This window comes from Neospora caninum, chromosome IV (assembly GCF_000208865.1).
Source record: "Neospora caninum Liverpool complete genome, chromosome IV".
Lineage (NCBI taxonomy): Eukaryota > Apicomplexa > Conoidasida > Eucoccidiorida > Sarcocystidae > Neospora > Neospora caninum.
Genome location: NC_018389.1, coordinates 1,176,022 through 1,196,148, shown reverse-complemented (window position 1 = coordinate 1,196,148; position 20,127 = coordinate 1,176,022). Strand labels below are relative to the sequence as shown.

The window sequence follows — 20,127 nt, the reverse complement described above, 5'->3', positions numbered from 1 at the left end:
AGTCCGAACTGGCTCTTTTCCTGTGTACCATTGCAGAGGAATCTTATTACTCGCTGTCTGTGCGAACGGTTTTGCTTGCCTCAGGATGGCGGATTGCTTTTAGGCTTTGCGTGTATGAAACTGTCTTCTACTAGGAAACAATGCAGGGAGCTTCTAGAAAGTGTGAACCGAACACAGAGAGTGTTTAGGATGTTTGATTCTTTGTCTTGGCTCAGCTGGTTTGCCTTACCCTGCTGACCGAATGTTGAGCGTGCCATACTTGAAGTTGCCGCCATAAGTGAGCACCACGTCTTCAGCTCATGACAACGTCTCAGAGGGAATGAAAGAGTGACCGGATGGTAGAATCATCGGCCCCACTGTTCTTGGTCTCTGAACTTATTCGCTTGTAGGCCCTCGGCTTCAACAACAACAACGACGGTCTACATCGATAGCTGCTGCCATATTCTTTTTTTCCGCCGTTTTCGTGGAGGCCACACAGAAAACAGTAACACTGAATACGTCTATCGGCGAAACTTCAACGGCCAGCCCATCGCAGCGAAAATGGGAAGTGAAAGAACAAAAGCTGCCCATCATTACATTCCGTGGAATGGGTCCTGCCAGACCAGTGACTGTTTATGGATATCAAGGAATTCCTACCAGTCCTACTCCCAATCCTCAGCAACAGCATATAAAAGCGGCAACGCCAGTGGTGTTGCCTGCCATCAATATAGAGAAAGAGAAGCAACCACCGCTGGTCGAGGCACACGTCATGCCAGGGCCGGCTAAAGTTGGGCCACCGTTGCCGCAAGTTGGCGAGACACATGTTGTATCTGGACCAGAGAACGCTGAGAAGCCGGCGCCGGCTTCACAGGAGCACCAACGGGCTGACGAGGAAGAAAGGCAACAGCTCGACAAAACACGGGCACAGTCCTCACATTTACAATCACCAGGACCCGTTAAAGTCGGGCCACCGTTGCCGCAAGTTGGCGAGACACATGTTGTATCTGGACCAGAGAACGCTGAGAAGCCGGAGCCGGCTTCACAGGGACATCAACGGGCTGACGCGGAAGAAAGGCAACAGCACGGCAAAACACGGACACAGTCCTCACATTTACCTCCGCCGCCTTCAGAAAAGCATCCTCCTCCGGCGGAAGCGGAAGTTACACGGAACGGGTCCTCAGCGAAAGCAGTGTCTGGGGCGGGTAAGAGCGACTCAGCGCACTGCCCAACTGAAGCAGTTCGTTAACTCAACCCGTGATCCCCCCATCGGGGCACTGTTGCCACTCGAAGGACGTGGAACGTTTGGTTGATACAAATGCCTTTGCATTCTAAATAACATAGCAATGAAGTTTTTACGCATACACGGTGCCTTATGCCCATGCGATGTCCTCACAGGTCAGGAGTGTGAACAGATCGTGTCAGAGTTTGAACAAGGTAGGCTATTCCAGAGTAGGGGCAAGAGGGTAACCGACGAAAGAACTACGGGAGACTGCGATCCCGCGTCTAGACATGAAACGGCGAACATCCGTGCCCACCGGAGAACGGCGGACGAGCCCGCGGTATAGCGTGAATCTGGCAGTTTCCCTCCCGGTACGGATTCGAAACTGGAAAAAAGGGCACGGTATACTTCTCAGCCATCCGACAATCGCCGATCACTGGGCGCTTGTGCATGTTCTCCGTACAGTCCAGAAGAATGCTCTTCATCGGTCCCTATCCCTTTTAAAACAGATCAGGGAACCAACAGACTGTGCCGCGCTGGTGACGGGGGTAAGGTTTAAGGAGATATCCGCCTATTTTCCGCAACAGATTGAGGCGATCCGTGCAGCCGCACTTCTGTCTGGGGAAATCCACACGTTTTTTGAGCGTCTCAAGTCTTCCTTAAGAGATATGGAGCACGCGAAAATAAAGACCGAACACACGGGTAAGAGGCTGAAGTCGGTATAAAAAACCGTGAGTGTTGCAACGCAGAGGCTGCTTATCGACACTATTGTGAACCGTAAATCAGTCTGGCTCCAAGGTTCACTGACGGCGGTGGCATCGGAGAGCAGGGACGTCAGAGTACATTAGAGTCCTACCCCGCTGTGGCTTCTTCACAGCACAGCATGATACTGATTGCATTGCCATCGCTTGCAGGCGTCGCGCTAACTAAGGCATGGAGTCTGCTGAACAGAAACGGTGAGCGACGCGGACAGATGCGAACAAACGCAAGCACCAATGGTGTTTCTGCCACCCTCATCTCGTCTCTGCAGGAAATGCCCTGTTAAACATTATTCGTGCGATGCCTCCTCTTTCACCAGAATTCAAAGTTGGCGATCGAATCCAAGAACTAAGCCAATCGAACAACATTTCTCCTGGCATATGGGTTGTCAACGCGGTACATGGTAACGAAGTAACGTGTGGCAAAGGTGCAGAAACGAAGAAGCTCCACATTGATAGTCTTATCAAGACCGAAGAACCAGGTACGCTGTACTGTCCCTTTTATATGTCCCAGTCAACGTCGTTACACCACTAGTATCGCCCCAAGTGTTCGCCAAATCTTGCCTACATGCGTGTCCTTTTCCGCTGTCTCAACAGCTGTGGCCACAATAGCAGATCTGTGTCTGACGGACGGCTGGAGAGACATCGAGAAGAATGACCCTGCGCTCTTCACGACAATTATGGCCACAATCAGAGCCCGTGGCTGGGATCAGGCCTACAAAGAATCGATGAAATTAAGGAGCTGGAAACTCCTCCTTCGCAGGCTGGAAACAGCAGACGCTACAGGCTGTAAGCGTATCACACAATACGCCCACGCGAATGTTGACTGACTTCATGACATAAATTTTGGTTCAGAGAAGCCGGAGAAGATCGGCTTATTAGAGACTAAATAGCTAGGTATAGTACCGCTGACCCGCCGGTTCGCAGACAGCAGCTGCGATACTCCATTTCTATGTTTTGAACCAAACTGCTCGTACCTGTCCCCACGCAATGCATTTGCTCATAACAGGGGCCCTTGGTATTTGTTGACAATTTCATTTCTCTCAGGCTAGTCGTAAGGCACCAGACGGAAGGCCAAATGTGATGGGAAGAGCCACATTGCATAGATGGAGGGCGAACAACTGCTTGTATGACAACATACCTGCATGTACAACTGTACATTTATAACAGAGAGCTAGTAACTTTCACTCTGTGCCGAGCAACAACCTCGAGGTCGAGTGTCCGCCGCTGCTACGCCATGATTCCGGGACAACCACATTCTGTCCACACTCTGTAGGCACCTTGAAGTTGACACCAGTATGCTGGACATCAGCGATGATTCCGCTTTGAGTACGTATCTTGCCTCGTGTAGTGGCTATTTGCTGTTGTGCGAATCGCAGTGTTGGCATTGGCGGATGCAGCAAGAATCGTTCTCGGCTCTCAGTTGCTGGATCTCAAACCAACTCAAAAGTCCAACAAGGACCCTTCTGTTCAGGATCCGTCATTGTCTACCTCCGAGGTCCTCAAGAGTAAGACTCTTCCCTGCTTCTTGCTTTGACATTTTTCAGAAATACGTGTTCAGCTGTTCAGGCCGATCTGAAAATTACAGCCTTCTCAAAGTGATGCCGCCTGGCCACATTTAGGCACCAGCACGCAAGATCACAGCCGTGGAGCCAATCCACTGCGTGACCCCTGTCACTACTTGTTACTTCTGCAGTGCTCGGACAGGCGCAGGTCCTTCTGAGAACAGGCGCTTTGCCCGCTTGCACGGATGCATCATATGCGACTGCTTTGGGCACTTCGAGTACCCTGTTGGCGCGAGTTGTTCGTCAAGGGGCAGGCACAGGCCACACCAAAACTCCGACACAGAACGAAATTATGGCAAATGATGCGGTGGGATCTGCATGTTTGGCTGCTGTCGATTTCACGTTTGCAAGAAACTCAAACCACAAGTGTGCTAATGTTTGGAAGAGCAGGAATCCAGGTCCACCGAGAACAGGCACGTTATAATTTACTGCATGCGAGAAGCACGACTGGCATTATGGGGTACAGACGTGCTGTTCACACCCGCTGACCGGCATAAAGCGCTTCATTCGATTCCTTCTCGATAGTGTAACGTTGGTATACCGAAGGCTAGATCCAAACGCGCTCACAAACAAACAATGCTTGATAAATGCAAAGCACAGCGAGTGACCTAATGCCAGACTTTCCTTGCTTGACACTCCCTTGAAGGGGGGGGGGGCAAGACTACTGAACCGTTCACGAGTTATTTCCTCTTCTGTCGTCTGCAGTCGCGAACACATCAGGAAAAGCTCTTTCGGAATTCCTGAGTCAAGTCTGCACCGCAGAGCCTCCACAAGGTATGCAACCCGCGGAGAGCTTGTAAAAACTGCCTGACGTTTTGACCGGCAATGACACAAGCCTCTTATTGTGCATTCTGTCTATGTAGGGAATAAACCAGCCGTTTACGGCGTCAAAGGTTCCATGTTAGAAGCTTACCTCTATGTTGCTTTCGGGGCCGTTTACCTTCAGGAACTCACCCCACCGGTTACGTGACCAAGTGCAATAATATGTGCTTGACACGAGCTATGACATGGGACACCGGCATCGGAAGCCCGAAACCGAAGCAACGAGATCGCGTGACTGGGGACGGTAAGATAGTGCTGGGTTTCCTTTCACGGCCTAAAAAAAATCTAGTAAGAATATTTAAGACCCATACTCCAACGGTAGAAACTTGACTAGGTGCGTACTTCCAGTCTGAGGCCGGACTCCAGAGTACTCATCCACCAGCATGGTTCCAAACACGCAATAAACGGCATCTGCTTTCGTCAACACCTTAAGTTTTCTACTTTTGTTCTCTTGACTCACATATTGTGCTTACGTCGTAGTGTTTCCAACTGAATTATTTTGATGCCGACCTCTCGCATTATCGAAAGGACCCTGTTACTTCCAGGACATATCAAGAACTGAGCAGTGTCGTTTCCGTGTGGGCATTGCAGTATTACGAACAATACTCAGATACGAAAACAAGACTATCGCGCTCCTGGATCAATTGGCAGGGACACTTGCGGGTTTATCCCGAAGCCTTGCTGATTTGGGGAAGGAGCAACACTCCTCGGTGATCAGAACCATTTTAATGGACATATGCGCTGCAAGCTGGTTCAAACGAGATCCGCAAAACGGTGACAAATTCGGTTTTGGTCTTCTTAATGTTCAGCTAGTCGCGTCGTATTTTGTAACACACACACGATTTAGCGTTCTGGCCACCGAAGGGGACCTGTCGAGCAGCCGAATGAGGCGAGGGCATGAGAAAACATCTCCCGCCATCAGTGTGGTCTTCAGAGGCCTCACATGCGGCATTGATGGGGGTGGTCAAATTACTCCGTTTCGTTTTCCTCTGGCAGCATACATCGGACAAATAGGTACGAAGGCCAACAGCATGCGTGTATCCTTGGAGAAAAAAAGGGTATTGTGTTTGGTCGGGTGAAATTCTAGTGCTTTGCAAGCATCCACTGAACTCCTGTATAAACGCGTCATTGTGATTCTACGAAGAAACTGACCGTGTCAACGTAATCGATAAATGTGCCAGCCATAGGAGAGGCATGTGATCACTGGGGGACTCAAGCAAAACTGCACATTAAAAATATGTGTTTGCATACACCTTCGCACTTATATTCGTTGATATCTAAAATCATCTAGATGTACCTTTGCATGTCGAGACTGGCACGAGCAGTGTCTTCATGCCAGGATATCATACATCAATGTTGCGTTGGATGCTGTCTCTCTGATTTGGTTTGTTTTTGGTACAGCCTTTTTCCTCAGAGTTTCAGTTGAGGAATCAAGGAAAATCAAGTTCAAAGACATCGTCGATGCCATAGGTGGACAGACTTTCACTGAAAAGGAGTTCGACCGTGCTGCCAGTTGGATGCAAAAGAAAGCAAAAGACTACGTGAAACGTCTCATGCCCGGTTACGATTATAACGGAATCAAACCTTCCAAGAAATCGCTCGATGTATATAAGACGCTGCACGGAATAGCCAAGCTGATCCCAGTTCTATGGCTGCTTGGCATCACAGACTCAATGCAGGGGGATATAAGTTCAAAAGCCAAGCTCTTTTTCGTTTTTCTTCTTTACAGTCGCGGTGAGCTCTCTCTTTTCTTCTAGCTTCTCCTTACAAACACCTTCCTCTGGGAGTATCATCGTTTCAATGTTTGCAGCAACATTACGGCGAAAGCGCCCCAACATATCGCTCCTGTAATTATTGACCCACCTACAATGACAGCACCCTATTAAAGATCAAGTGCATTCTAACCGCATGATAGAGTATTGCACGCTTGAAGTCTACCGATGATGTAGCACGATTCGCGAGGTGCAGTGAATCGCCGACCTGGCAGTTCGCGTTGAAGAGTGACAACCCCTAGTCCGACTGAACTACATAGCAATTGTGTGGTGCCACAAATCCCAGGGAGTTTGTATCGACTTCATTCCTCTTCATCTGAATACTTTGTACATTTTCGTTTAGTGGAGCTGGTGCAAAGAATTCATACACCTTATGCGGATGCTGTTCTGTTATTTCCGCGCGCTCAGGAAAGCGACTCGATGAATACTTCATGGAGAAGATCAGAAAAGCGTGTGAAAATGTGACGATGACTCCTCGTTATGGATTCACTCTATTGGAAGGAAACCCGAAGAAAAACCTTAAAATGAAAGATCGCATGAAAACCGTGGCAGCTGTCATTAAGTACGCTTTTAGTGAGACAGGGGACCTCCAGCAACTGGAGAACGCCACGGATGCCTTCGTGCAAGAGTGCAAACGTGACGGAAATAAGAAATTTAACGATCCAGCTAGCCAACCATTGGTGATTGAGCACCAGTGTATGGTTCTTCAACGTAAGTCTCACTGTGAGTATCTGAATATATCAGATTGCCTATCACGACAGAAGTATAGAGCGGAAGTAACGGATGTCCTATGCCTTTGTGTGTTTGAGTTGTGAGTTAATTACACCACCAACCGCTCGGAGCAGCAGAAATAACCCACAGACTGAGAATACGGAACCAACGACGACTCAGTTTTCTCCTTCGTAGGAGAATACACAGAAGTGGAGAGAAAAACGGCGTATTGAATACAGAGAATCGAACCAGGAGCCTTAAAAACATTTTCCCCCTTCAACCGAGCTTCCTTGGACACATACTGTGGAGAGAAAGAGGAATAGATCGAGAAAACTTAATCCAGGATTGGGAGTACTTGTTTTTTGTTGGGTGGACTGTGTGAATGTTGCACCCACAACCTGCGTTCGTTGAGAAAAAGGGGAGACAATAGGGAGAAAATCCTGCTATGATTAAGAAACCACATACGATAACTATCCCTCTGCTTCTCGTATCCCCCCGAACAGGACTGGTTGTGTCAACAGGACTACAATGTGGTGAAATGCGTATTTCAGAATATACGGTTTTTCCATGATGCATGCGTCTTTCAGAGTCAGCAATTTCTTTTTTGGCCAAATTGTTCGGATCGCGATTAAAGAAGCCTCCTCCTGAAGACGAGGTCCAGAAAGCTTTTCACTTTCTGGAGGGCATCCATGAAGTACACCCTGGGGACGACGGCAATCGAATGCTACAAGAATACCAGAAGCCGAAAGACTCGAGGAAACCCTGGAACAAGACTAACTTCCCAACTGTCAACTGTACCTGGAAACATGACAAGAGAAGCCAACAAAAAATGCTCGTTGTAGCGACAGGTGAGTAACTTTACAAGAGAGTACCCGCAGTATCAAGAGGTACGCATTTACCGAAAAGTATTGAGGCTTGTAGTGTTGCAGTAATATTCTTGGGCATGTAGTAATGGTCAAGTTCTCCTCCGTTGTCTCCAATTTTAGTTCCTTCCTCTATGGGATAGAGCCGTTTTCAGTCCCTGTCACCGTTACGCTAGAATCTGGTCACCCTGTCTACAAAAATTTTTATGATCCGCATGATGAGGTTGCGTTTGATGTTACTGGAAATAATGGCCTATCGTCTTGATCCCCTGAGCAGAACCTGACAAAAACGCTTGACTTCGAACTTCGACAAAGCAGTAGTCGTAACTTATGAAGCACGTCATTTGCCCTCGCATTCTCTTGGTGGTAATCAATGGTCTAGAAACGCTGGTGCTAATATTTTTGGTGCTTCTTTGCCAACATCATCAAAGCGCTCTCTTGCTTGTTGAAACATAAATGCATTCTCCGTTCGTTCAACTGAAGAATGCCACTCTATGATTTTTTTTACCGGAAAATCAACCTTCATTGCTCCCTCCTTTTTCGTGAACGTCAGGCTATAAAGCTGCGAAAGACGACTACGAACCGCATACGAGAAACCAGACACCGACCTGCGGTGGTAAGTGTGCGCCTCGCACGGTGCCAGCTTTTTTGTGCTGTCTTAAATCCCACCGCCACATCCCTTTTGAATCCACAAAGGTTTAGTGTAAATAGTCGCACACCTATTACGACACGTGGTTCCAGGTGGAACCTTAGTTTCGGTCCTTTGGCACACTCGAATCATGCGACGGTGGCTACAGTCGAAACGTTCCCCGTTGCCGTCCTGATACACATGCGTGCCATCATACCAGCGATAGACAACACCGGGCACAATGTATGTCTAGGAATAAGAAGACGAATTGCGTACAGACCATGAAAACTACCTGTTGCCCACGCTCACAACGAAGTACATTAAAGAGAGGTACTGAGGAAAGTAGTTAGTCTTGCCGTAAGATTCGTATACGAACATGTCAGGGAATTAGGTGCAGTACCGAAAAATGCATGTGACCGAACGGGTATGAACGTCGACGACGCTGAGCTGGACACATACATCATGCTCTGTATACATTATATCTTCACACTGCGAAATGCCGATTAGCAAGCAAACATAGGTACCTTTTTGAATATCCGTGGGAAATGTCTCCACCTGCCTGCACCGTGTACTCATTCCCGATCCTCCCTTCACCGGGCCATGAACTTTTCATGAACACACCACCTCACACAAGCTTGCCCTGAATCCGGGTTAGCCACCAAAGATGGACAGGGTATTCAGAACGCTTGTTTGTCTTTTTTGTCTGCTCGCACTGCAGCGCAATCGGTGTCTCCCCTTTCAGGCTTTGAGCGATTTTCTCCACATGTTGACGACGACTTGCACTCTCAGGCGGGGACTCTGGAATGATGGGACAACCGGACGCATTTGATGAACCGAGGGTCAGCTACTCTGAGGGCGCAGTGGCGGAGGACTAAACATTCCTAAATGGATTGATGAGGTGCTTCAGCTCATCAGATATGATGGCGCCATCCCATGGTAGAATATATTTCCAGGTCCGCAAACGCGCAGGGCTGTTGTCATTATATACACTTCATAGAACTTGGATTTTATACAGGAGCACTGTGCAGGGGTGACAGCGAGGTCGCACATCGATGCGGATGACAGTGTCACGTGTCGATTCTCCCATGCCAATGCGAAAAACCGCATAGAAAAAAGTGAATCAACTGACATTTCGTGTGCGTATGTTCTGGTGAGATAAAGAAACAGCACTCGATACGGAAATGCCCCAAGTGATAGGGAGAACAGTCGCACGCTCCTGCGGCACTTGGTCGGGGACTTCTTAGCACTGCAGTAGAGGGCTCGGCTGCATGATTCTAGAAACAAAAACCCTGTAGTCGACATACTCCTCCGCGCCCCCGGGTGCCCTGTAATAGAAAAAGTGACACAGACACTGTATACGAACGGTTCTGTCGATACCAAGTGGGCTTTTCCAAACCAGACTCCACGACTTCATGTTCACCTGAGGGACATCCGGAGACATATTGAGTTTCATCGCGAACCTTCAGACGGCACACCTGGCATTCGCTACTGGCCACATTCCACCGTCCGTGGGGGCCATGCACGAACGAACCACTTGATTTCCATTTTGGAAGCATCTGTGCTTCTACGGCTTCCAGTTCACTCCGACAAATATTTCTGCAGTGTCGACTAGACGTCCGTTCCCACATGGGCCAGTTCCCATGCAGTGCACAAACTGCTTTGCTGAAGGATGCGGGGAAACGTGATCCCCCCTCCCCCCCATAGCCTGCTCAGCGCCCACACTGAAGAATAGGGACAAAGTGCTGGCTTCCCTTCCCGCGCAGGGTTTGTCGCAGAAAGAGCCCTTCACGCGCTTCATTAGCTAACGATGAACACGAAACGCCTCTGCCTGCTTACGTGAGGAGACGCTCTGCCTCATCGGCGTTCATCGATTCGCCCCAGTTGGCGAGCACGTTCAGCAACGTCTTTCGTTTAATTTTCCCGGAGTTCTGGGGTGCAAACCGTGGACAAAAGAGCAAGGAAAACATGGAAGAAGCGAGCTGTGACCGGCTGACTATCTCCTGTACACGAAAACCTGCGTCGTTCAAGCACGAAGCGTCCCGGCAAGTGAGGACTTTGTGAAGAAACGAACACCTGGCAGCGATGGGGTGTACCGTTGTCTTTGGTGTCTAACGTCCACTTCTTCTCGGTTCGTTCCAGTGTGTCCTCTGTTGTCCAGTACCTCTTTATCATAAAAAGCGAAGACTTCCCGTAGTTTCTCCTTGTGTCATTTTGATGTTTGAGTTCGGCGAGCTGCGTAACAAACGCGTTGTAGTCAATAGTCAACCCCTGCCGGATTCGCCTTCTGCAAAGCTTCCAGTCCTTGCAGAGACAGAGTGAAGCCGAAGATGTGCGCCAGCCGACCAATGCTCGATGAGTTGATCTTGCCTGGCGTGGCGTCTTGTGCCTGAACAGAGATACACGTATGTACACAAAAGCTCTCAGTTCCGAATATTACTGCCACGCATATATTCACGAGCGAATCTAGGAGAGATCAGAACGAATGGATGCGCAGCAGAACTTGAAGAAAGGGAAAACCTTACCGCTTGCTGCTGGAAAGCCGCGTGCCGAGCTTGGACGAAGTGGGTAAACAGCTGGAAGGTTGCATAATCCATCACCTGGATTTGCTTGCCGCTGGAAAACTGCTGAGCATCCATCGGATGCACATCGACGAGAACTCCCTGTTTGCCCAACAGAAACACAGAAACAAAACCGAACAAAGGAACGTCCTTCAACCCCAGTCTGCCAGCGCCCGTTCAAGACAGAATGCCCGAAAAAAGGGACCGACCTAACGATAAACTTGCCTGCTGCTACTGTGACGCTTCCTTCACTAGAGAGTCAGAGGCGGTGCCTCTTCCGCGAATTTCCGACCCATTATTTTTAATATTCTCAGTCGCGCCGACTATGGGGCAGACATTCCTCTCTACTTACGAAAAGGGGGAACAACTTGGTTGCATCCGAGAGGGAAATGACGCCATTCCTCTGTGAAAACGACACGCAGAAGAGAAGCGACACAACAGAAGCATTGCCAAGCGTGGATGCGGGCAAGCTGCTCCACGACAGCGACGCCCAAAGCTTCACACACGCATACGTCGAGGTAGCGTATACATATGTGTGCATACGTTCACAACTGTATACCAATACATCTCTCTATATATATTAATATGCATTGCTTGGAGGAGCAATGCCGGGCTACGCTGGCCCTAGTATTCACACCAGTGTGGTTTATGAAGTGAAACTTTGAGCCATATGCTCCAAGTAGGAGAGGTGGAGCCGAGCCTCGATATGTCCGCGGGATATGACGTCGCGTTCTGAAGACACTGGTCTTTTTGCACGAAAGGTGGGCTCTAGGTGGTGCACTGGTTTTCCGTGAAGAGAAAAATCACGTTGACTGCAGCAACCTCCCGTTTTTTCGATTTACCGCAGCGTGCGTGAAAGCCTCGTAACGAGGGGGGGCGAACGCGACGGATCTGAGGAAAGTTTTCAAGTCCACGGAATTGGGGACTCTCTCTCCGCTTTCACGCTCAAAAGCTTCGATGTCCTGTGGAGTGGCTGGGAGGCCCAGCTGAAGAAACCCGGAATTCGAGGCAGCACAAAATATCAAGAGATAAACACCCGTGGCCGATTGACTAGCGGTCAAAGACTGCCTACGCGAAAACGCCCACAGAAGCCTGCGGATACAAATCTTTCAACTTTTTCATGCAGTTCCCGCGCAACTCGCACCGACTGTCTCTACACCTGAAACATATCCGTATATGCCTACTCTGTGCATCTGTCTAGCGATAAAGCAAAGGAAGAAGTTAAACTAGCGGGGAAGCACTGCCGAATCACCTGTTCTTTGGCTGCTTCGCACGCCTGGTCAGGCGTGAGAGTGGCCGTTTTGGAACCTGCAAACTCGACGAACGCCTGAACCTCCAAAGAGGCGCACTGAGCTGCGGGGAATTCTGGCGTTGGGGAAACTGCAGTCATTCCAACTGTCGAGTCAACGGTTGTCACATGCGTCACGCCGGAGAAATCCTCTTCTGTTCCTCTCTCCTCGGCACCCATCGTGGACTGATTGCACGATGCACCCGGGCGCGACGACGCAGCAGGTGCCGAGGAAAGGGACGGTCCCAGCGGCGCGGCCAGGCTTGGGGCGATTCCGATGTTCGGCGTTGGCTGCAGAAGCCTGCAGAGGAGGCACAAAGCGCAGAGCGACGCGCTAACCAAGACATACACTCGCACACGTGGGAAATCAGTCGCCACACAGAAAAACACAGTCCTGAGTGTCTCTACACAGCCCTGCACATGAATGTACATACATGCAACAAAAATATTTATATATACATGTATATATTGTACATACAAGCACGTGTGAACATTGGATGGCATCGTCGACGCGTAATGCCCCTCAAGACAGTCGATATGCACATGCATTTATGTGAACGGTCAATTTGCGGGTAGCGGTTCGCGAATGAGTAACGAGAAGAGAGTTGTGAATACACAGGTGTCCTACGACGGCGATGTCTCTTCACGTAGACGATGACGGATAGTAAGTTATTCAAGAGAGCAAAATGGGAGAAGATGGTTTCCCTCGGTACGGTACACATGTGCATGTTTGAGCGTCACCTGCCTTCTCGTGTTCAAAGTCTCCTTGAGTCCTTTAGAGTCAGGGCCCCACCAGCAGGGCGTGAACCCTCACTCGCACTACGTTCTGCTTTGCAGTTTCTCGTCAGGACATCGTGGCTCTCATAGTTTTCCTCCGGGATGTCTTCCCTGTCTCGAAAATGCCCGAAACACTTACGCGTCGGCGAACTTGATGTAATTAACTTTCCTTCCGTCACCGTACAGACCGAACTTTCTGAGGACACACGACGGCGATACAGATCACGGGGAAGAACCGGCTTCACTCTCATTCCTCCAGTTCCTGCATCCCAAGGAAAACAGCGAATGCTTTACTTGCAGGATACCTTCACTCTTCCCACGGAAGAGATGCCTTCTGCTTCGTCTATAAATTATCCCGATTCCGCGTCAATACCCAACTGTCCTAATGAAGGAGAGGGCGCTTTGCCGGTTCAAGCGAAGCCAAACACGAAGGAGACGCAGAAGAGAAGGCACACACACAGGGTCGTCTCCCCTCATAGAAAACGCTTGCTTTTAAGTTGCGTGAGGACGCGTTTGCGCGGCGTATTCGCTGCTTGGGAGACAGGAGAGACGGATGCCGCGAAAATATCCGTCGGGACCGACCTGAGAAGGATGTCAACGTGTTGCTCCGTGTTTGGGTCTTGTGTCAGAACCATCAACAGCGAAACCAGAGTGAAACGACTGACATAGCCGGTGTTCTGCAGAAGCAACACACGGAAACTGGACGAAAAGATAGGAAACCGGAAACCCACTTCACGAGAAAACTGGCAAATGCCTTAGATGTAAACATCAGCACGACCGACCATCGGCCTGGAGCTGCTTGATGTGCTCTCCAGATGTGTCCAGTGCACCTCCCCCTACCCTGACGTGTATACAGAAATTACGTGTGTCCTCCCCCCTCCCAAGTCCCCTCTTCCTCAAGTGCACCAAACATGCATACATCTACACAGAAGAACAGGTATGCACATGCATATATTCGCTCACTTCGCGCCTGCCTCGCAAAGGCCACCTTTGGATGCCCAGATGGCGTTACGCACTGTGGATCTGGTAGCAGCGCACCTAACTCCTTCGTGCGCAGCAAACGGTGTGGGCATTTGATCATTATCCACACTGCTTCGACAAAATGTAGATATAAAATTGCAAATGGTACACATACAGATAAATATACATTTATATATATAGGTCTATAGTTGGTGCGTTTTGGGCATACTGATTCGTCGTAGGCCGCAAATGCAGACGCCAGGTAGGAGGGTGTGTGGACGCAGAAAGCGAGGAACGTTTGGAGTTGCGAGTGCTTCACCCCGGGGCCATGCTCGGCGTCCCATCTAGCCAAATCTTCAGGAGACGGCGCCAGCCCTTTCATATACGCCACCAAAACAGCCTCGTTCGCCTCCACTCGTCCCTTGGAGCCCTGAGCATATCCCAAGTACCATATGTACATCCGTCTATACAAGCACAGACGCACCTACTATACGCACGTTTCCATGTATATATATATATATATATATATATATATATATATATATGCATGTATACCTGCGAATACCGGTGACAGCCAAAACTGGAGACAATTGCAGGACTCCTACGTCTTCTTGGTCGATCCGCGTATTGTCTACGGCAACGTCAGGTGCATCTGCAACGCGACGATAAGTGTCCCGTAGATTCGAACATATAACCGCGATTCAATAGATGGTCGTTTCGAAGCAAGGGCGTTTCCTTTCGACGTGTGCTTACGCTATAGAGATATGCATGCATACGTTTGAATGCAAACGGAGATACGCATCTCCTTTCCACGCAAATCGCTTTTAGCACGCGAAGCGCGAAAACGCGAGCGCTCGCAAACGTGTACAGGATGTCTCACGCAAAGATTCATGAAGCAAGCGAGAGCGGGATCGGAGACGGGGCTAGCGGCTGCTGCGCTTCGGTCCTCCTCGTAGTTCTTTTCCTCGGCCGGCGTGTCGCATGCGCCGCCGTGCCGTTCGTCTCTTTCCTCTGCGTCGCTGAAAACCTCCTCGGCGGCGTCCAGTTGCGGGGCATAACAGCCCAACCCAAAAGCCTGACAAAAAGTGGAATCGAGCCAGAGACGTCAAAACACGTTTCCCCTCCTGCGCGCTTCGTAAACGGATTGTTTGCCTCCCTTTTCGAACCAAATAGAGAGGGAAGACGACTGCGCAGCCGTGTCGTAAGGGCCCCAATGCACGCATATAGAACACATGCGGCTCACGCTGTCGAGCGAAAATGAAGCGACAAAACAAACATGAGCCGGACCGTCTGTATGCGGACGACTTCCCTCGTAGCGAAAGGTTGTCGACAGCGCCGATTCGGCCGTTCCACGGACAGAAGAAACGCGTCTGCTTCCTCTTTTTCCCCCGGCTGTGAATCGGCGGCAGGCGACTCTCTTTAGAGAGAAAAGGGCCACGCTCTAACTCTTGTACACGCTCATGCATCGTGAGTCTTCTAGCCCTTGTACATGCGTGCTTATGTATATATATATATATATATTGGAACAATATATATACGTATATGCATATATGCATATATGTGGAGTACATATACCGGTGCACGTCCGCACACCATTACATATTGAGTATCAACTCAAAGTGTCTAAGAGACTTGCCACTCACCCAGGAACTCGGAACTGTGTCGCCGCTCTTGCTCCACATTAAGGGACTGAAAAAGCGAGCATCGGAAGACGGAGACTTTTGGAATCAGCATCGCTTCATCTCAGATGGGTCCACGAAGACAGACAGGAACCGGAAGACGACAATAGCGTTCATCGCTCCTCACGTGCATTCCAGAAGCATCTCCGCACAAGAGGGGTGCCTTGGAGTGCCCAGTAGGCTATTCGCAACGCATGAACCACAGCAGCATGAGCAGCAGCTCCAGTAGACCAAAAAGGGACGACTTCCGCAGCGCTGCGGAAACCTTTCTCCTGCGTGTCTGTTCTCTACAGTTTCCCGTCGCCGATCCTGCCCCTGTCCCTCTTGAGGTACTCCGCAGCCTCCTTTTTGGCTTGAAGCTCACAAGTCTGCTTCTGACAAACCCGCTATTCATTGCCGTCCTTTGTCCGGAGGATTTGGTAGCTTCTTTGTACCAATCTACATTGGAGGTGGGGCCTCTGCTCGCAGAAAATTCGAGGGCACGAATTCCAAAAGAGTCACCCGTGGCAGCATCTACGGCGCAGCTGCGCTTTTCCATATCCCTGTGCAAGCGTCCTTCGGATGCTCTCTAGATACACGCAACTCTATATGTCGGCGCATGCATACACGGATGCAAATATATATATATATATATATATATATGCTTACGAGGCGCTCCGGGGCGGCGCCCTGTAGATTTGTTTCGCGACGCTGACAAGACGAGCATCGACAATGGCATTGCCTGCCTGTGTATCTCTCGTCAAAGCAATTTCCGTCACGCTTCCACAAGGCACACCGCCCCAAAAGAGCGCGCTTTCGAGGGAGCACCCCGCCGCGCTTTTTCCTTTGCCTTTCTGCAGAGAATGCGTCAAGAGGTGGACGATCGAGCCGGAGTCGCAGATGAAGGCAACGCTCTTGGAAGGATAGTGATTCAGCAGCTTGTGAAGCGCCTGCAAGGAAGAAAAGAGCACGCGGCACGCGCGGTGGATAAACATATAGCTGCATAGCCGTTCGGGAACGTATGGAAGAAGATACATATACATACGTATATACATATATATACATATCTACATGTTTAGTGTACGATTTATAAATATGTACACATGAATAGTGTAGGGCCATTGCGCATATGTATATGTATATCAGTATATATGTATATATATATATATATATATATAGATAGATAGATAGATAGATAGATATGTGTTCACATGGTCAATTTGTTGGGCATGCAGAGAGAGCCACGACAGCGCCTCAGCTCAACCTGTACGAGGAGACGACATTCGTGCGTAGTCGCTTGCACCGCAAGTCCTTGTCGATCGCCGCCTCCATATAATTTGTCGAACTGCACTCATCGAGTTATGGATGTACTTGAGCACTCCTCCATGTCATCCTATGGCTATGTGGAATAATCATATATATATATATATATATATATATATATATATACATATGTACATATGCACAAGATCGCGAATGGATGTTCCTCAGAAAACAAAGGAACGCCGAAGAGCTCTTGGAGACTTGCTTGAGTGCTTCGGCGCGCTTGATGAGAGAACTGGGAGGAGCAGCAACTCGGGAACGTGTCGGCTCCGCAGCTTTCCAGCATGCCGACGGAGGTTGCCGCCAGGTGGAGAGTAAACTCGAGTACGCTGAAAATGCCCTTGGTAACGGCAGCGACGTCTTTCACGCATTCCGCAGCCACGGCAGTGCATTCCTTCGAGAGGCGCTTCAGCCGCTTGAGGGAAGAAACCACGTTTTCTGCGTAGCGGCGCACGTTTCTCTGTCCTCCGGCAACGGTGTTAAGTCTCGAGATGGCCCCTGCAGCTGCTGCTCGGGCCAGACCCTAGAGTGTCTCCAAATATGCTCTGTACCGCTGAATGTTCTCCGGCCCACAAATAAGATCTGCGTGAGGAGCGATGCTCGGGAGAGCGGCGAGAGGTTCCGGCACCAAGCCCTCTGTCTGTTCACCGCACGCGGCCGCGCTTGGCATTCCTGCTTCGCTTTCGCAATTGACCGTGACGCCACCGGTCAAATTGTGCTCTAGAGGTCTCTCGCCCGCGCTGACCGAGCTTGTGTCCGTCACGTTTTCATTCGCGGAACGGAGTGTCACAAGGGAGTTTGCTCTGTCTTTCACAGTCGACGCCGCGACTTGGCACGCATCTTGCGTGTTTGTGAGCCACTCTTTTAGCGCGGAAACCAGTTGATGAGTTCTCTGAGGAAGTTCGGTGCTCACGTTCGCCTCTTGAAAATACATGATGTTCTCTTCCAGAGTTTCCTTGCCTCCATGTGTCTTGCACGTTTTGCCAATTGCACGCTGTGCCCCATCAGCTGTCTCGACGCTGCTCTCTGTCAACCCCGCGAAAATGTGGGTGACGCCTGAAAGGGAACGATCACGAGATAGAGACACGTTCGAAACAAAGAGGCCGTACCACAACACTGTAGACAGTCACGGTGCAACGCCCACTCTGGAGCTCTCGCTATCCAAGTCGTGACGAATCCGAAAAACGCCACCGAAGAAAGGGATGCCGGTAACGTGCCGGAGCTGCAACCGACCCTTTTGCTCGCCCCGTTCCCGATCCCCGCAGCCGGTCAGTGTTTTGTATGCTTCTGGAAACGTTCAAAAATGTAAATGCGGAACGGTGGTGTGCACTCGCCTATAATTTGTGGGTAGCTGTAAACTCGCGTCGACCCGGTTCGTGATGCACGGAACAGATGGTCAGTTCACTTCTTTTGCATTTAAACAGCACGCGTAACGCGAGGCCGTTCACCGCAGTTGATTCGAATCATCTTCGGGGCAGAGGGTACAGCGGACTCTGACAGCGGCAGTCTCTCTGCTCCCCAGTTTTAGAATCGACTAGGATTTCATCTGGTATTTTGTCCCCGCCATACAACCGAATCTTGCCTCAAAAAAAGATACTTTCACTGGTTCAACCTTGAGCATGTCTGACTTCCGGTGTTTGAAATTGCTTGGACTACCAGGGGGCCCAGCAACTCTACAGACCAGAGCACCTCATGCCTACCCTTTTCTCGAAAATTCTCTCCAAGGTACTCCGCTTGACTCGCTCCAGCAGGAGAAAGGAATGTGGCGCTGCGTTCTTGTCTCGAAGTGCCGACTCCAATCCAGTTGTTTAGGTGGTCGGCTTCCTCACCTGGGACGTAAACGGCAAACAAACATGTTCAGCGACCCAGGAAATGCAAATCGGAGCTGCAAAACGCAGAGACGCCTGCATTCCTGTCTGGCAAGGCGGGTTGATCGCTGCCATGAATTCGTCCCAGTGAACAGCCTCTTTCCGTGTGAACCACAGAACATGTCGACGTGTAAAAGGGGTTTGCAGAGTATCCAGATGGAAAATTGCTCGGTGGGGGCGGGTACCCGGAAGCGACACAACACATGTGAAGCTTGGAGTCGGCAGTCCCGAAGGTTGGCCTATGGAGGCCAGTTGACCGTTCCATAGTTGGGCTGTATGTACCCCAGTGACGGTCCAAGAAGATTGCGGTTTCTTCTTCATGGCTCCACTCAGACACAGAGGACTCCCTGCTTCTACTCACCGCGTCGAGCAATGAAGACGTGCTGGACGTAGTGTCCACTCATCTTCTGCGACGTTGAGAGCACGTTTGGACGAATGCTCAACCAGCACACACCAACCGGCTATCTAAATGGTTTGCTTTTCCCCGATTTCTCGTCTGCTGATTTCAGCACAGAAATGGTTTAGGAGAACAAAGCCTCCGCATCTATGGACACACATGGATTTTCATTCAAGGGTACAACTCCATCACCTTATCTCGGAAGCGTCACACGCGGGAACGCCGAGAAGGTGCTTCAGGAGCAACGACGCTTTCACCCGTGCATGCACAGATGCAGGAAGTTTCTCACCCCTAAAAGGCCCTAAAAGGGCAGGTTTCTCAGGGGAATTCGCAGCTCCGTTGCGAAAAAAAAAATGCGCGCGTCTGCGTTTTTGACGCGAAACGTCAGCTTTTCTCGTGTGCATCTGCGCTAGGGCCTCTCCCCGGTTGCCGGGCTTCTGGCCACGCGCTCCTGCGAAAACGCAGAGGCCCAGACTCCTCGTGTGGTGTTTTCCCATCATCGGCAAACCCTGGCCTTCAGTGGAGTTCCTTGGTTCTCAGAGCAGTAAACAGGTGATGTTTCCAGTAGCTTTTCCGCCAACGAATTCGGAGTCAGGCATCCGGCTAGACGATATCGGGGGGTGGGAGCGATCACTCCTGTCTCCAGGCTACACTGTCACCGAGAGCGCGTAGACAAGAGTGACCTGGCGCGTGCAGAATCCGCTTTCGTGCATCGCCACATCAGCCCACTGCCCTTGTCACATTTCCCTTTACACGCAATAGCCCAAGGTTTGGAGCCGAGTTGCGCAATCCGGTATCTTACAGCAATTTCACAGGAAACAGCGGGAACAAATGGCGTGGGGGCTCCCTAATTTCCTCCCCCGTAGACAGCAGCGTAGCGGCAGGGATTCTGTGGCCTGTGGTGTTGACGTGCAGGAGTCTGTAAAGGCATGGTACCACACAAGGCCGCTGTGGGCTTGAACCTAATCCTAGAATACCTAT

The 20,127-nt window shown here is 50.2% G+C and overlaps 2 protein-coding genes across 2 annotated transcripts; one reads left to right on the top strand and one right to left on the bottom strand.

The window, feature by feature from the left end:
* Window positions 1–2,257: 2,257 nt before the first annotated feature.
* Window positions 2,258–9,192, top strand: NCLIV_011020 (hypothetical protein; the record flags this gene model as incomplete). Its single annotated transcript, XM_003880618.1, has 9 exons — window positions 2,258–2,438; window positions 2,554–2,745; window positions 3,336–3,464; window positions 4,468–4,587; window positions 5,745–6,077; window positions 6,524–6,826; window positions 7,414–7,674; window positions 8,243–8,305; window positions 9,107–9,192. The coding sequence occupies 9 exons, from the start codon at window positions 2,258–2,260 to the stop codon at window positions 9,190–9,192; spliced, it is 1,668 nt and encodes a 555-aa protein (XP_003880667.1).
* Window positions 9,193–9,557: 365 nt separating this feature from the next.
* NCLIV_011010 (hypothetical protein) lies at window positions 9,558–19,153 on the bottom strand (the record flags this gene model as incomplete). Its single annotated transcript, XM_003880617.1, has 15 exons — window positions 9,558–9,642; window positions 10,154–10,245; window positions 10,840–10,977; window positions 11,228–11,278; window positions 11,718–11,861; window positions 12,128–12,464; window positions 13,080–13,136; window positions 13,523–13,617; window positions 14,130–14,330; window positions 14,781–14,975; window positions 15,544–15,589; window positions 16,228–16,508; window positions 17,795–17,937; window positions 18,582–18,710; window positions 19,111–19,153. The coding sequence occupies 15 exons, from the start codon at window positions 19,151–19,153 to the stop codon at window positions 9,558–9,560; spliced, it is 2,037 nt and encodes a 678-aa protein (XP_003880666.1).
* Between the last annotated feature and the right edge of the window lie 974 nt (window positions 19,154–20,127).